The sequence below is a fragment of the Myotis myotis genome, unplaced genomic scaffold (assembly GCF_014108235.1).
Source record: "Myotis myotis isolate mMyoMyo1 unplaced genomic scaffold, mMyoMyo1.p scaffold_m19_p_8, whole genome shotgun sequence".
In the NCBI taxonomy this organism is placed as follows: domain Eukaryota; kingdom Metazoa; phylum Chordata; class Mammalia; order Chiroptera; family Vespertilionidae; genus Myotis; species Myotis myotis.
Genome location: NW_023416390.1, coordinates 54,379,379 through 54,396,750, shown reverse-complemented (window position 1 = coordinate 54,396,750; position 17,372 = coordinate 54,379,379). Strand labels below are relative to the sequence as shown.

The 17,372-nt window shown below is 34.3% G+C and overlaps 1 protein-coding gene across 4 annotated transcripts in view; it reads left to right on the top strand.

The window, feature by feature from the left end:
* The window catches only part of PSMD14 (proteasome 26S subunit, non-ATPase 14), an 84,726-nt gene that overhangs the window by 36,962 nt on the left and 30,392 nt on the right, over window positions 1-17,372 (top strand). For all 4 annotated transcript variants that reach the window (XM_036320887.1, XM_036320885.1, XM_036320886.1 and 1 more), the window contains 4 exons: window positions 5,033-5,104; window positions 5,312-5,431; window positions 8,022-8,092; window positions 9,127-9,277. In XM_036320887.1, the coding sequence (XP_036176780.1) occupies window positions 5,033-5,104; window positions 5,312-5,431; window positions 8,022-8,092; window positions 9,127-9,277 (414 nt within the window). The remainder of the gene's footprint in view (window positions 1-5,032; window positions 5,105-5,311; window positions 5,432-8,021; window positions 8,093-9,126; window positions 9,278-17,372) is intronic.

Here is a 17,372-nt window from a genome sequence, read left to right as displayed (position 1 = left end):
AACTGGCCAAAAAAGGCTGTGTCCTTAAGTGCTATAAAATCTTTTCTCTGGCAAACATTGGAGCCTGTGTGGTTGTCTTATGGGTTAATTGCTAATTTATCTTTCTTGCTATCATAGCCCCCAAGAAGGGAGAGAAATCTGCCTCCATGTGAATGTATTTAGCAGCAATGTTCCACTGTCTTAGTTTTCTTTTTAAATTAGGAGAGAATTCCTTCAAGATTGTAAGTTTAAAATATTCAGTATAGCAGCAGCTGGCATACCTTTAACTTAAGGTAATATTGCTGATTAAGATGGCTACAGACAGCAGAGATTTTAGAGAAAGGAACTTTCAACAGTATTCTTCAGTTATTGGTTGTTATTTTGTTCTTAGGTTTATTTGCATTATTTTAAGAAGAACTATCATGAATGCTCTGGTTATGCACATATTTCTGCTTATTTACTTAAATATTTTCTAGGAATGCAAAAGTAGGTCAAAAAGTGTGTGCAATTGTAAAGCTTTCAATATACATCACTTAATTGCTTTTATGATAGATTATACTAATTCACAATCCCACCACAGTGCTGAGAATGTCTCTTTTATTATACCTTCTCCAAAATTAGGCATTGTAAGGCTTGTTGATAGGAAAACAAAAACAACAACAATGTCTTACTGTGTTAATTGGCATGTCTTAAAGAAGGTCACCTATTGAGGTTGGACAGTTTTCATATTTCATCATGTGTTTGTTATGTAATAATTGCTTAATATTATTTGCACATGTTTTCCATTAAGATTTTAGTATTTTGGTAACTTTTATGTTGACTTTTGTTGTAAACGGGACAATTCGTTTTTAGGGTTTGTTTTTTTCCTTTTTAAGTTTTTTAGTATTTTGTAATTTTAGATTATGTTGTCAGCTTTATATTGTTTTATTTGTTCAGTTAGGTTTATACATAAAATGTGTTTTCTGATCCAGATAATTCATACACACACACACACACACACACACACACACACACTAGAGGCCTGGCACACAAAATTCGTGTTCGGTAAGGTCCCTCGGCCTGGCCTGCGATCAGAGCCATGTTCCCTGGTTCCCCGTTCGCCATTGGGCGATCGGAGCCTGTCGCCCGGGCAAAGCATATTGCAGAATTTACTTTCTTTTCAAGGCTCAATATTCTTTGTGTATATATACCACATTCTGCTTACCCATTCATTCATCGATGGACACTTGGATTGCTTCCATGTTTTAACTGTTGTGAATATTGTTGCTGTGAACATTGCTATACAAATATCTCTTTAAGATCCTGCTTTCAATACTTTTGGGTAAATATTCAGAAGTAGAATTGCTCAATGCTATGGTATTCTATTTTTAATTTTTTGAGGAGCTGCCATACTGTTTTCCACAGTGGTTGTACCATTTTATATTCCCCATGGTGCACAGGGGTTCCATTTTCTTCACATTGTTGTTTTTTGTTTTGTGTGTGTGTGTGTGTTTATAGTTGCCATTTTAATGGGTACAATTCATTGTAGTTTTGACTGACATTTCCCTAATGACTTGTGATGTTGAGCATCTTCTTTATGTCCTAGTTGGCTATTTGTGTATCTTTGGAGAAATGTCTATTCAAGTTCTTTGCCCATTTTTGAATCAAGTTGTTTGGGTTTTTTTTTGGTGTTTTTTAAAAAAATACATTTTATTAATTTTTTACAGAGAGGAAGGGAGAGGAATAGAGAGTTAGAAACATCAATGAGAGAGAAACATCAATCAGCTGCCTCCTGCACACCCTCTACTGGGGATGTGCCCACAACCAAGGTACATGCCCTTGACCGGAATTGAACCTGGGACCCTTCAGCCCACAGGCCGACGCTTTATCCACTGAGCCGACCGCTTAGGGCAAGTTGTTTGGTTTTGTTTTTTGAGATTCAAGAGTTCTCTATGGTATATTCTGGATATTAATCCCTTGTCAGATGTATAATTTATAGATATTTTCTCCTATTCTGTGGGTTGCCTTTTTGCTCTGTTGATAGTATCTTGATGCACAAAAAATTTTTTTAGTCCTGAACAAGGATCGAACCCACAACCTGAATATGTGCCCCAGACGGGAGTCGAACCCATGAGTCTTCAGAGCACAACACAGTGCTCTAACCAACTGAGCCACATCGGCCATGGAGATGCACAAAATTTTTTAATTTTTATAAAGTCCAATGTATATTTTTTCTGTGCCTTTAATATCATATCCAAGAAATCATTGCCAAACCAATCTTATGAACCTTTTGTTCTATATTTTCTTTTGTTACTGTTTTAGGTCTTCCTTAATGTTTTTATGTCCTTGGTCCGTTTTGAGTTAATTTCTGTATGATATTAGATAAGGTTCTAGCTTTATTCTTTTGCATGTGGATATCCATTTGTTGAAAAGATTATCCCTTTCTTATTGAATGGTATTGGCACCCTTGTTAAAAATCACTTGTATTAATAACTGTAGTATAGACACCAGTTTAAAATTTTTTCTCCATATGCGTATTTTAAGTTGCTGTGGATCCTGGAATACTTTTTATGAATACAGTGTTCACTGTCCTGACCTTAAAGTATTACTTCCCTAAAACCTCTCATCCCAATTTACTACTGTCCTTACCTTCTTAAATTTTCTTAACTTTTTTAGATGAATAAAATTATTTTAACAAAATTATGTTTTATATGATGACTAGAGGCCCAGTGCATGAATTCATGCACCAGTGGGGCCCCTCGGCCTGGCCTGCAGGATCAGGGTGAAACAGGCTGCCGAGGGACCCCACCAGTGCATGATCGGGGCAAGGTAGAGACGCGGGAGGTTGGCCAGCTAGGAAGGGACCACGGGAGGGCTCCAGGGCGTGTCTGGCCATCTCACTCAGTCCCAATCGGCTGGACCCCAGCAGCAAGCTAACCTACTTGTTGGAGTGTCTGCCCCCTGGTGGCCAGTGCACGTCATAGCGAGCAGTTGAGCAGCTTTAGCATATCATTAGCATATTATGCTTTGATTGGTTGAACGGACGACCAGACACTTAACATATTAGGCTTTTATTATATAGGATGATCTCAGCAAATGTTTTGGCATGGTAGCACTTTAACTTACATTAAGTTCTCATTCTGAGATTCATATATATTTGAAATGCAAGCGATAAAAGCTGTATTGGGTGAGAATAGATGAAGAACTCAGTTTTTAAGTTATTATGTGGCATTTATTATTTAAAATTTTAAGGGATTTGATTTTTCTTACCACATTGTACATATGGAAACAGGTGATTTTTGTATTATTCTTGTATTTAGAGAAAACTTATTGTAGGGCCTTTTATTCTTAACTAGAAGCCCAGTGCCACGAGATTCCCTAGCCCAGCCTGCGCCCTCTTGCAGTCCGGAACCCTCACGCGCTCTTTGCCGCCGACCTGCAGCAGAGATGGGATAGGCTCCTGCAACCAGTCATTCTGCCGTTCAGTCAATTTGCATATTACACTTTTATTATATAGGATGCTTCAATAAATATTAATGAGCTTTTAAACAAAACAAATCACAGAATTTAGCATAGAAATAGACAAGAAGCACAAAGTATACATAGACCTATAAGTGTGAAATGTAATGAGTAAAGCAGTTGTTTAATTTTAGTGAGCAAACCTGTTAGAGCAAGATAGAGTGTTGACATAATTTGGAAAGTATCATGTTTTTTATATAGTTTGTAATAGTTAGATGTCAAGGAAAGGGAACTTTAAGCAAAACTGCACCTAACAATTATAAGTCACATTTAATTTTAATTTCCCAGACTGCCCAGTATTAAGGGGGAAAAAAGTTTTCTTTGTTCGGAATTACATTTATAAGATTGTAGTCATCTTGTAGGTAAAATTTACACAATGCAGTACTATGCAGCTGTAAAAAAGGAGGACCTCTTACCCTTTGAGATAGCATGGAAGGACCGGGAGAGTATTATGCTAAGGGAAATAAGCCAGAGGAAGACAAGAATCACACGATCTCATTCATATGTGGAATCTAATGAACAGAATAAACTGATGAACAAAATAGATCCTAAGACATAGAAGCATGGAACAGACTGAAGAATTTCACAGGGAAGGGGAGGGGAGGGAAGAGATTAACCAAAGAATTTATATGCATACATGCATAACCCGTGGACACAACAATAGTTCTGGGGGAGAGGGGGTAGAGAGAGTCAATGGGGGGAAAAGGGGAACATCTATAATACTTTCAACAATAAAAATAAATTTTAAAAAATTTCTATGTGCAGAATTATAGCTATAAGATTGTAGTCATCTTGAGGGTAAGGACTATATATAAATTACTTTGTGCCACAGAATGTTATAGTAAAAGAGGTTTGTTTTTGATGAAGATAGGATCCTTAGGGAGAAACAGTACCTTCCATAGCCTGTAATACTAAGATTAATATTTGTTTTAAAGGTAGTGGTCAGGATTTGAAAGTATTTTCTTGTTAGCTACACCAGGCTGCATTTGTTCACACCTGGGGTTTACTGTGTTAAATTTGTTGTTGTATGGGAGGAGGGGAACAACTTCATCAGGTGAAGTATATAGTATGTTGTTCACAGCTCTTTCAACTAGGGATTAGAAGTCTTTTGTCCCCCTCCCCCCCCCCCCCACTATATCTACTATTTTCAAAGAAATCCCATAGCCCTAATCTACATGCTGAAAATCAAGCTCAGAGAATTTGCTCTTCACATTGATCCTTCCACTAATCATGCTAGTCTGACAGCATTTTGCATTCACATTGGTGAGAAACATGACTAATTGGTGCATTACAGTTATTTTGGAGTGGAGATAGATTAGCATTGCTGAAAGATTTAAGTTTTATGTCCATTAGACATTTGCCTTAGTACTAAGTTTGATCTGTTTTCAACAGGTTTGATATCCCAAACTTGTTTTGATTATTTGTGTTGTACCTGAATAAAAGGATACTTGACATATTTTCCCCAAACTCTTAAAACCAATCAATTTGTAACTTTCCTTTTAACCTTTTAAACTCATAAAGTCTGTGTGTTTATAATTGATACGCTTGTTTCTAGGGGCCACCTACAGATGCTCCTGCAGTGGACACAGCAGAACAAGTCTATATCTCTTCCCTGGCACTGTTAAAAGTAAGTGCTGAATGGAGTAATTTGCTTTAAGAGAGCTCTGTATCTTTTACTTTGGAATACTTGTCATCTTAATGCTCTCAGACAAACTATTGTTTTAGCTACATCAATAAAATAGAGTGTTTTATTTCTACTGAAACTAAATTAGGTTCTTAATTTAAAAAGAATGAAGATCTCAAAGCTTTGTGTCCACATCTCTTTCTCTTACAGATGTTAAAACATGGTCGTGCTGGAGTTCCAATGGAAGTTATGGGTCTGATGCTTGGAGAATTTGTTGACGATTACACCGTCAGAGTGATTGATGTGTTTGCTATGCCACAGTCAGGAACAGTGAGTACTTTTATGGTTGCCTGCTGCAAGTAAATGTGTTTCTTTTCTCTTTACTTTTCCTATGCAAAATAATATTCATCATATTATATTTTCCTGATAGGAAAAATTCATCATAAGATTGAAAATTCATCATAAGATTTTCCTATGCCAAATAACATTCATCGTATTCTATTTTCTCTTCCTGATGGGAAAAATTCATAAGATTAAAATTCATCATAAATTAATAGTTTGTTGAATTAAATGATTGTATTGAATTAAATGATTTATATTTTAAGTGCATCCGTAAACTGAATGATGCTAACATTAAATCCCTTTACTCATACCTTCAGCTTAAACTAGCATAGCATACTGGGTTTATTATAAATTAGTCACTCTCAAATAGTAGGATATCAGTTTGATTAGTTTGAACACTTGTTTCAAAAGATTTCAGACTCTTAATTAGATTTTCACTTACATACATTATCTAGTCCTCATGTTTTGTTTCCATTGTTTTTGAAATATGACCCTTTTTTAAATGTTTCATATATGGTGATAAATGACTCTTAAACTTTTCCTATTCAAAATGTTAAGTTAAAAAACAATTTATGGTAAACTTTGTTCTTTTTGCCTATCATGGTAATTTGTTTATGTAAGAAACAGAATTCATACAGATTTGAAAGTCATCTACTGTTTAGAATTTTTACTCTCTCTGGAACAATTTTTTTGTTTTGTTTTTTATTTTGTTTAGTGCATTGGACTTGTGTAGATAGGTGTGTATTTTAACTTAAAGAAATTGGCCAAAAGACAATAACTATTCTACCTACCTTCCAAAAAAACAACATACACATCCTTCTCATCTGTTTGCCTACAAAAATATAATATGTGTATTTTTTATGATGGATGTTTTTCTTATTGGACCTTATAAAATATCCAGGTTAAAGAAATTGTTTTCATAAAGCTGTTTGCTCTGTTTGAGGCTCTTTACTGTAAGTATGTTTTGATAAAATAGATGCTAGAGAAAAACAATTTTCATTTTTAAATATTGCAATATGTGTGTGTGTGTTTAATAAGTATTTTAAATGGAGTAGTTGCTACAGAATGCAGTTTATTTGTAAACAAAGCAAAATATAGAAAAACATGAAATGAGGCAAACTAATTTGGATCTGCCGATTTTCCATTATATTTATTTTGTACATTGGACATAGAGAAATACACTACATATTAACTAAAGATTTAGATTTAAATATTAGACTATTATTTATATCTATCTTTTCATGTCAGAATATATGAAACACAAAATTAACTGTTTTTATCTGTAACGTGATTCTTATATGCTTATTCATTATAAAGGGATCTTAAGCTTTAATATTCTGTATAAGTGTTTGTTTGGCAATATAAAATAGAAGATTTTGATTCCCATGTGTAATCTGTGCTGAATTTGAAAGTTTTTCTTCTGGTCTAAGAGTTAGCTAACTTCTGTAAAGACATGTGTCTCTGCCTCCTATTCGTGTGCGTGTGCGTGTGTGTGTGTGTGTGTGTGTGTGTGTGTGTGGGTGTGTGTTTCTTGTGTTTTGTTTTTTTAACAATCTTTTAAAAATGTAAAAAAAAAAACCCTTTTTTATTCTGTAGGTAGTAGCAGATTGGATACCCCTGTTCTTGAGTATGCACTCTCAATTAGATTCAAAATACTGTTTGGTTGGAAGGAAGTGTTTATGTTAACTGGTTTGTTTAAGTAGATCAGACTTAAATTCCTGAAGTTAGAAGAAAGCCTTTTGCGAGCTACAATAGCAATGATCTATCACTAAAGAGATGATATGAATGCCTGTGATAGTTTAGGTTATGAAATTTTCTTTTGGTTGAAAAAGCAATATAATACAGCTTTTTAAAGACTTGGTTATAGATTGTCTCTAGTGGGAAATTTTTATGTGAATGCTTTTATACTTTAGGTAATATTCAAAAGTGTATTAATTCCCTCCAACTACCTAATCTACCAAGTTGTCCTAATTGAAGCACTAAACTTCCTCTTTTTCCAACCCCAAAAACAACTCTGTGAAATGAATAAATTACTTTCTTTGTTCAAAGTGTTTACATTGCTGGGAAAATAATTGAAACTTTATTATTATAATAGCTGAATAATTGTAGAACTTTGAATGCGATGCTTAAAAGTTAACAAAGGATGGCAGCATTAGGAAGTATGCTTTCTAACAGGTCTCACCAAAAAATAGTTAATTCAATTATTTGGTGTTTCTCACACACACACACAATCAGAGAGAGAGGGAGAGAGAGAGGGAGGGAGGGAACGCCATGGCCATAAACTTTTAAAGGAACCTGAAAAAGATGGTCTCTACTATAATTGAAAATTACCTTAATTAAGTCTTAACTAAGAAATTTGGTAGTTGGTGATTTTAGGAGCTTTATTGATGTAAGATTTATAAATGAATGAGCAGGTATCAAATATGGGTTTCAAAACTTATAAAATTATTTTGATATCTCAAAATAATATACCTAGGTTTTCTTGGGTAGCTTTTTGTTAATTTACATTGTAATTTGTGGGGTTTTTTCCCCTCCTGTAATTATAAAAGCTATTTATTTTTCTTCCTTTTTAAACCAGGGTGTTAGTGTGGAGGCAGTTGATCCAGTGTTCCAAGCCAAAATGCTGGATATGCTGAAGCAGACAGGAAGGTAAGTATTTTAAATGATCATATAAAGGAATAATGGCAAATATTTTCAGAAACATATCTCAAAATTTTGGATGTTTATGAATATCATTCCTGGGGGCGGGGGGAATTACATGCAGTTAATGTAAAAGCATCACTGTCAGTGCTAGGCACCACCCATCTAGTTTCTCATTCATCTAGAATCAAAGAAATTTGCCAATCAGAAAACTGCTTCATGATAAAATTCTCAACCATCACATAGTAAGCTTGTGCTGTGGCTTCCCTCTGGTTAGCATATGGAGTTACTCTCTAGTTACTGATAATTGAAAGAGAGTTTATGTTCCATTGTATTTGAGAGTTGCAACCAAATAATATTCTGAATATTTAATTATATTTGTAGGCATATGAGTTTTAAAGACAGGGCAAATAGAATCTAAATATTCTTCGAGTTATTCCCCCCCCCCCCCCCCCGGCTCCCCCCTTCCCCCGCCCCAGATTAAACCTCTCAATAGTTGTCATTCTCTTGCTCAAATTCTTCTACTGTGTGGAGAAAACTTCAAAATTAATGTTAGCAAAAGGCTCAGCAGCTGAGCAGATCAGTGCAAATTGGTTTTTGACTGAGTTCCTAGTTCTACTGCTGGTTTAATTGATATTTAATCCTTTCACAACAGTGGATCCTGGTGTCCATTGTTAAAAATATACTGTGCCTGAAAAATCCAACTCCCAGAGCTAAGGAGTTAAAGAGTAGATATTTACTTGAATGCTGAAAGGGTAAAAACTGGCTCTGAGAAAGTGTGGTAACAAGGTGAAAAACTGAAAGCCTTATCTACCACTGCTAATGTGCATCTCTTAATGATAGCACTCCTTTATCACACTTACTCATTTCCATGTTTTCTGGATAATGTGGTGTATGATATCAGTGTTTCTAATGGTGCTTTTTCACACCTGTGTGTTTATCATCTCTTCTTAATTTATACCCTGTTAGTGTGCTGTTTCTTTTCATATCATAAATGTATTCCTTGTTCTGTTCTGAACAGCTGAATGCCCTCTTTGTTTCAGACCGGAGATGGTTGTTGGTTGGTATCACAGTCACCCTGGCTTTGGTTGTTGGCTTTCTGGTGTGGATATCAACACGCAGCAGAGCTTTGAAGCCTTGTCGGAGAGAGCTGTGGCAGTGGTTGTGGATCCCATTCAGAGTGTAAAAGGAAAGGTAGAGTAGATTCTGTCTTTATTAGCATCTACTGCCACATTCTGTTTGCAGTCACATTAAATAGGAATCTGTATTTTTAAAGCAGAATTCTTAATTACACAAAACCCCCGACTGGTTACTTAAAAAAGGGAAAAAAAGGACTATTCAAGTTTATATGTCTTGGTATTATTTAGAGATTTGTTTCTACTTTAATCAGCTATTGTCTAATCATGAATGTTTATCTTTAAATTTTTTTATTTCATAGGTTTAGGAATGTTAAACCATGCTAAAAGCCTGCTATACACACTTCATGAATATTTTAATAAACAGTACTCTTCCTTTCTTTATTTAAAAATGGAGAATTTGGGATTGGCACATTTAAAAAATCTAGTTAAAGAGCTCTGTTTTACAGATATTGTGCAGGACATATTCTGGAGTTGTATGTTCCAAATATTTTAGACAATGAAAACTTGCCCCAAAGACTTGGTAACAATCATTCCCATTTTTGGAGTGAGGACCCAGATGAATAATTAAATATGCTAAATGATTCTGAAAAGAGATTAACTTGCAAAGCATATTGGGTTATAGTTGTTCTTTGTCAAAATCTTTTGTTCTTGTTTAGTTCTTTTTTTTTCTTTTTTTGTTCGTTTGTTCTTTCTTTCTTTTTTTTTTCTTTCTTTCTAGCCCCATATGCCATTTTCCTATTTCCTGCCTCATGACAGCAGGGAGTAGCTCTATTATCACCTTCACAGAGCTGTCTGCAAATGTGAGAGGCAATTCGATTTTGCTCAACCACAGGGAGAGTGGATTAGAAAAACTACAGAACATACAGAAATTGGCTAGGTGGTTACTGCTTTAAAATACTGCTGAGGTGTCTTGTTTGAGCATGTACTTCCATTGTAGTGTAGAATAATTGTTATAATAAAATCATAATACATTTATGGGATCCTTTTTATGCAGCTTTTACAAATTATTTTTAGAGCACTTAAGAGTAAATATTAGCTTGCTATCTATTAGACCTGGAGTTTGATGGTACTGTAGATTACATTAACATCTGTTCACCAGCCCAAACAAACTAAATCTGGCTGTTAAAATGTGGAGTTTTTATCATGAATTTGAAGTTAAACACTTGCTGACATTATATTATTATGATGAATAAAATTGAGGTCTTCTCTAAATCATGATCCTATTAGATGTGATTTAGCTTTTCAGAAGCAAAAACTATCCATAAAACCAATAATAATAGCTGATATACTAGGCAATTCAGTATAGGTAACTTCAGATGCTTGCTATGTACCAGTATTTCAATTTATTTACTTTTTTTTTTTTTTTTACTAAGTATGTTGTTACTTAAATAATATATCTATATCTAAAAGGAATTAAAAATCCCTGATTTTTGTTTTTAGTTTTTGGAATTAAAGTACAGTATAATACTATTAAGTTTAATTTTCTGATAACATACCTTTTTGGCAACTCATTTAAGTAATGATTCTTATTTTAGAAATGTAACAACAGAATTATCAGATTAAGTTTCTCTACCACAATATTTACAAATAATAATTGAAGCTTTAATTTTAAATATAATTAGAGTTTTATTTTGTATTATTGTGACAGATTTTTTTATGATGCTGGTTTATGTGACGGTGGCCACTTTGAAAAGGAAAATATAAGCTTAAATACAATAAAAGAAAGCATTCTCAAAATAGATTGTAAATAAGTGAATATGTATTTTATTTTTGGTTATCTTGCATATAGTTTTTTTAAATGTTAGTTTTAGGTTCTAAACCAGTTTTAAGTATCATACAGTGTTGGAATTTGCATTGCTTGTTTATAATTAATCATAATTCATATTAGAAGAATGTGTTGCATTTAAAAATACTTGTATCACATGACTGCTGTCATGTGGTAAAATGTAGAGTTAAAAATATCTAAAATTATGAAATAACAAGTAGTACTGTCTAATTTTGTCATAAAATATTTTTGAAAAATTTTTGTATTAGTATAAGTATGTATCATTGATGATTCACATCACTTGTTATACCTAACATAGATTTTCACAATTTTATTACCTGAAATAAAGGTTTAGTTCTTTGTTAAGAACTAAAGTAACTTCATCTATAACAGTGGTTCTCAACCTGTGGGCCGCGACCCCTTTCACAGGGGTTGCCTAAATACATCCTGCATATCACATATTTACATTACAATTCATAACAGTAGCGAAATTACAGTTATGATGTAGCAACGAAAATAATTTTATGGTTGGGGGTCACCACAACATGAGGAACTGTATTAAAGGGTCGCGGCATTAGGAAGGTTGAGAACCACTGATCTATAAGGTTCTGAATATGATTATAATATATGATTCTCAGTGTCAAGACCTCGAAACTATGAACCAACTTAAATGCTAGTACATCCATGGCCAGTGTTCCTAGTTGAAGCATTAAACTTAAGAATATAAACTTGTAAAAACTGAGTAACATAAGACTCTGCCTTCCTCTCCCTTGCACTTGCTTTCTCAAAGCTGTCAAAATATTTAATAAGGCAATGAGTAGATCAAGAGTTAAAAATGGCAGTCTATATGTAAATGATTTAAATTCGGTTTCTGTTCACTAAATACCTCTTTCCTATGTATTTTTATTTTTATAAATCCCAATATTATCTCTGTTTTTGAGTGATAAGCATGGATTCTTTCTTTGTAATCACAATTAATTCATAATTATTACTACTTTTGAGAACTCATTTTCTTATCAGGATTCCTGTCAGTAAAATGTTCATATGTTACCTGCTAACTCCTGTTTGTGTCTGTTCTCTATCTTAAAAACATTAAAAAGGACACAAAACACTAATAACCTTTTAGTCTAAATACATCTCTATTTCCTTGAAAATATTTTATTTAATATAATCAGAAATACTCAATGGACTTTTAAAAAGAAATGTTTCTATTGATTTTCAGAGAGAGAGAGAGAGGGAGGGAGGGAGGGGAGAGGAGGGGAGGGGAGGGGAGGGGAGGGGAGGGGAGGGGAAGGGAGGGGGAGGGGGAGAAAGAAGAGAGAAGAGAGATTGGCTGCCTCCTGCATGCTCCCTACCAGGGATAGAGCCCACAAACTCAGACATGTGCCCTGACCAGGAATTGAACCAGCAACCTTTTGGTACACAGGACAATGGTCAACCAACTGAGCCACACCAGCCATGTCTCAATAGACTTTTAAAAATGTAATATTTATCTAGTTGTAGATCAGCTCATCTGTAGGTATTTCTTAAGTAAATCCGATATACCTGTATGCTAATGATTCTGGGGTACCACATAAAGAAAAAATGGTCTTTGTCTCTAGGAAATTAGTCATATACATTTGGTATTATTTGTGAGCCAGATAATATGCCATTTATATGCTGATAATCCTACATTGCGTACTGATAGAATACATATTATACTGATACTGCTTTGTTTCTGTAAATTAAGTATTAAATTGGTTACTAGGGACAGATATAATTCAATAAATACTTATTTGGAACCCTGCATGTACCAATATATAAAAAATATATTTGTATAGCAAGCATAGTAAATACAGATTAAATTAAAAGAAGGAAGAAATGGGTAAAAGATGCACAAAGTACATGAAATTTGGACTGAGCTTTGAGGGATGGACAGGACATCACTCAGAAAAGAAGAGTTTGTACCTGTGGGGAAGAATGTAGGAACAATACCATTCTAGATGGTACTTACCTTTGTTAATTCTGCTTTCACAGATGCATTAGAATATAAAGTAAATAGTCTATAGTTTTTGTTGTTCTTTTCTAAATTAATGTTTTACAAAAAAAAAATGGGGCTCTGAAAAGTAAATACAAATATAGGAGAAAAGAATTAGGGGATGAATGTTATAAGACCTTAACTTTTATCTGCAGATATTTAGAAGGTTATGCCTTTTTCAGGACAAGGGGGCAAATATTTACCAAGACATTTTGTATTGGAAAGTTTTAAGATGGTGGAGATTTTAAACTACTCAACTAATAGTTTTGTTTTAGCTTGTTATTATTTTAAAAAAATGTCATAGAGGCAGGGAGGACATAGAGTAATGAAGAGCACAGGCTCTGGGATGAGACCTACATTAGAATTCCATTTTTATATCTTCTTTACAGCATGACCTTGAGCAAGTTACCTAATTTTCTTGAGCTTCAGATTTTTTCATCTATAAAATAGGGATTTTAGTGACTATCATGATATTGTGAATATTATGAAATGACATATGCATGATTAGTGTACACATGCCATACATAATCAGAGGTGTGCAATAAATGGTCCTTTATTATTCTGAAGATTAAAGTAATTGTTACTCAAAAGAATTAACTACAAGCATATTTAAAAATGTGAATATCTCTGAAAGTTTTGTTAAGAATAAGTCTATAAATTAATTACTAACTTGCTCACTTTAGGAAGATGAAGGTAATGAAAACTTTCCATTCCATAAAAGAAATGAGAACTTTCCCTTGTATTTTCTATAGCCTGATGAATTTAGGAATGCTCTTCTGATTCAGCTACTTTTTATTGAGCAATTACTATTTTCCAGCATATTTCTCTGGGGCATGCTGATGAAGAGGAAAATGAATACATTACATTAAAATTCTGGCCTTTGAAGTAATTAAATGTATTATACTTAAAACCATTTTGTGTTTTGGAGCCTCTTTTGGGATAAAAACGTTTTCATGTCTTGGAATTTATATATTGTCTGGCAAAAGTAGTTTGTTTTTTTTAAGTAGTTTTTTAAATAAATTTTTATAAAATAAAATCAAGGAATGGATGTGTCAGTGGTCACTGTTATCAGTTTGGCTTTCAGCATATAAAAAACTGCAGTTTTATGAGTTTTAGTAAGTAATTTTTATATGTTAGAGGAGTCATAGAGTCATTTATTAAATGTGTGAATTGACAAGCTCAGTGAGGCAACTTGTTCACAAACCTTAGCCTTGATGAATTTGTGTGTAATCAGAGCTAGAGTTCAAGTTTACCATGTCATTTGTTTTTTAAAGGTAGTGCAAGATATTTAGAATAGTTGTTATTCATAAGACTTTCTTTTACTCTCTTTTGATTATTATCCCTTAAGGATCAGTGAGAGCTGGATAATCCTAATCTCAAATTGTACATACACACCTTTTCTTTATCTCATTTTCCAGATTGAAAGAGAAAAATAGAAAATAGGACACATAAAAATTCTATTTCCACTTTTAATATAGTTCTGAGCATACCCACCCAACTCTTGGGACAAGTTTATTTACTATTGTATCTTTTGTTTGCTTTCTGTTTTGCACTTTTTTTATCAAATTAAAGTTTTTTAATAGTATTAGATTTAGTCTGTGACGATAGCTAAGAAAATACTATAGGTACTAATGTACCTGTACTATACCTGACAGACAAATGTAATGATTTATAACATTTAGCTAATATAATCAGAAATTGTCTGTTGGAATGTTAAAGCAATTTTTTGTTTAAAATTCTAACAAGCATAAATCGTATATAAATCTAACAGTTTTTAGTGTTCCGTTATCTATAAGAATATTATCTACTCTTTTGCTTCTGTAATGCTTTTCATTCTCCAGTCTAATCCCTGGTCATCCATTCAACAGACACTTATTGACTACTACTGTATACCAGTTTTACACTGGAGACAAGAGTAACATCTGTTCCCTGTACCAGCCTGTGTTGTACCAGCAAATGGAAACATGACTTGGTTTAAAAGGCCTTTTCATAACCTATATATATATATATTATTTGTTTAAGATATTCAAACGATTTGACATTAGCTCTTATTAAGTATGAGAGGCTTGGTGCACAAATTCATGCACGAGTGGGGTCCAGCCGGCTCACCCAATCAGGCCGGGGGGAAGGGGCTGTGTGCAGTTGGCCGGCCGGCCCCACCCCCTGGTCAAACTCCTGGTCGAGGGGACAATTTGCATATTAGCCTTTTATTATATAGGATGAGAATATTTCTGGACATGGGACTTAGTTTTGGCAGTTTTAATGTTGTTATTGTAATTTCCTGAAGAGGGTAGAATTGATTGTAGTGGTAAATTTTCTTCCTAGTCATAGCTGATTCTTCAGTGATTATTTTTAGCTGCTAGTAAGCTAATTAATAGATGCCTACTGTCACTTTTTTACATTTAAAATACCTTTATTCTCTGCAGTTTTTATTTCAAATTAAACACAGCTCAGTGCTTGAGTGATGTTTGAGTTTTTCAGTTCAGCATTCCATAAAACAGTTTTTATGGATTCAAAACTGAGGAAATGGTAAAGTGTATTTTTTGTCAAGCTTGTGATCAGATTTTTTATAGATAATGAATGTTATCTATAAAAAATAAACCTGAATAGTAAAACTATGTATAAAATAATATCCAAAAATACTTTCTTGGAGCGTTTCACATTTCAATAGGTATTTATTCTGTACCATATTATGTGTGCCAGAGAGTCACTGGGAAATGGATATTCAATGGTTATTAAGACTCAAACCTTGCTGTCAAGTAACTGAATCTAATAGTAGTTTTTTGTTTGTTTGTTTGTTTTTAAATATATTTTTTTATTGATTTTTTTACAGAGAGGAAGGGAGAGAGATAGAGAGCTAGAAACATCGATGAGAGAGAAACATCGATCAGTGCCTTCTGCACATCTCCTACTGGGGATGTGCCCGCAACCGAGGTACATGCCCTTGACCGGAATCGAACCTGGGACCCTTCAGTCCGCAGGCCGACTCTCTATCCACTGAGCCAAACCGGTTTTGGCCTAATAGTAGTTTTTTGTTGTTGTTGTTTTTTGCTTTTGTGTTAGGATAACTGTTATATCAAATAGCTTGGTGATGAAGAGTACTGGCTTTGGCATGCTGTGTCTGAAACAAATCGTAGTGGTATCATCAAGTCCCCTGATTTTTGCTTTCCTCATCCATAAATTGAGAATATTAATACCTACCTCTTAGTTGTTGAGAACATTAGACAAGATAATTTCTGTACAATCAAGCCCAATAAAAATATGAAAAGTGATACATAGAAAAGTAATTGATCTTTACATATTTTTTCTGCGAAAATGACCTTGCCTTTTGAGAGATGGCAGTTTAAAGCCTATATTTGCATTTGTCTTTGAAGGTGATGCTAAAGCACAACAAATGTATGTAAGTCCTTTATTCCCCTCATTCACCCTCCATACCTCCTTGCTAACGTAGTCAAGCCCCAGCCTTTAGTCGAGCCTCTTATTCCTTTACTTTATGTGCAGCTGTCGATAAGCATGCCAGTTGTCTTGCTTTAGTTTGTTTACTAGAGAGGAATGTGGACTTGGTTCATTTTATGTAGGCTGACAGAGTAGCCACCAGGTAGAATTGGGATTCCATGTTGGGATCAGACCAGTGACCAGAGATGATCGGGTCTCTTGTAGCTCATTAATAGCCTCTTGTGGAGTTCAGTTTTTAAATTCACTGTGCATTTGTCACGTAAAGTCTAGAAATATCTATCTTGCAAGAACATTGAGATTCTAGGCATATTGTCATTTTTAAAAAGAGATAATTTCAGTATAACTATGCCATTTTTATTTTAATTAGGAATTTTCCTAAGGAAATATATGCCCTAAGTGTCTCTCCCTGATTTCCTTTTGATGTTTTCATATTCCAAGTGTTTGTGGATGCCAAATTCATAGTTCTGATTTGGTTTGGAGAATAGCTTTTTTCTAACTTTAACACTGCCCTCTGCTTTGTTTACTGTGTCAGTTTGGGTGCTCCAAGAAGCAGATGTCAAAATGGGATTAGATGTGCAAGAGATCACTAGGGGAAACACCTTCAGACAGCAGTACAGGTTTAATCCTGAGGAAGACAAAGGAAAAGTAGGACTGGGTAGAAGAGCATCAGATTGCAGCATATTTCTAAGTTTCAGCCAGACTAAAGGGAGTCCTTGAGGCAACGTTTCCCTTTAGAGGAATCCCTGTTTTGGCAGGAATGGCTAGGGTCTAGTACCTCTGTTGCTCAGTCATTGGCTAGGAGCAGCCCAAGGGAAGCATGGCCCGGGGTGAACCCTCAGAGGACCTGAAGGTGCAGCATCTGGAGGCTGTGAGTCAGCTATGTTCTCCACAGTAGGCTCTCTTGAAAGGAAA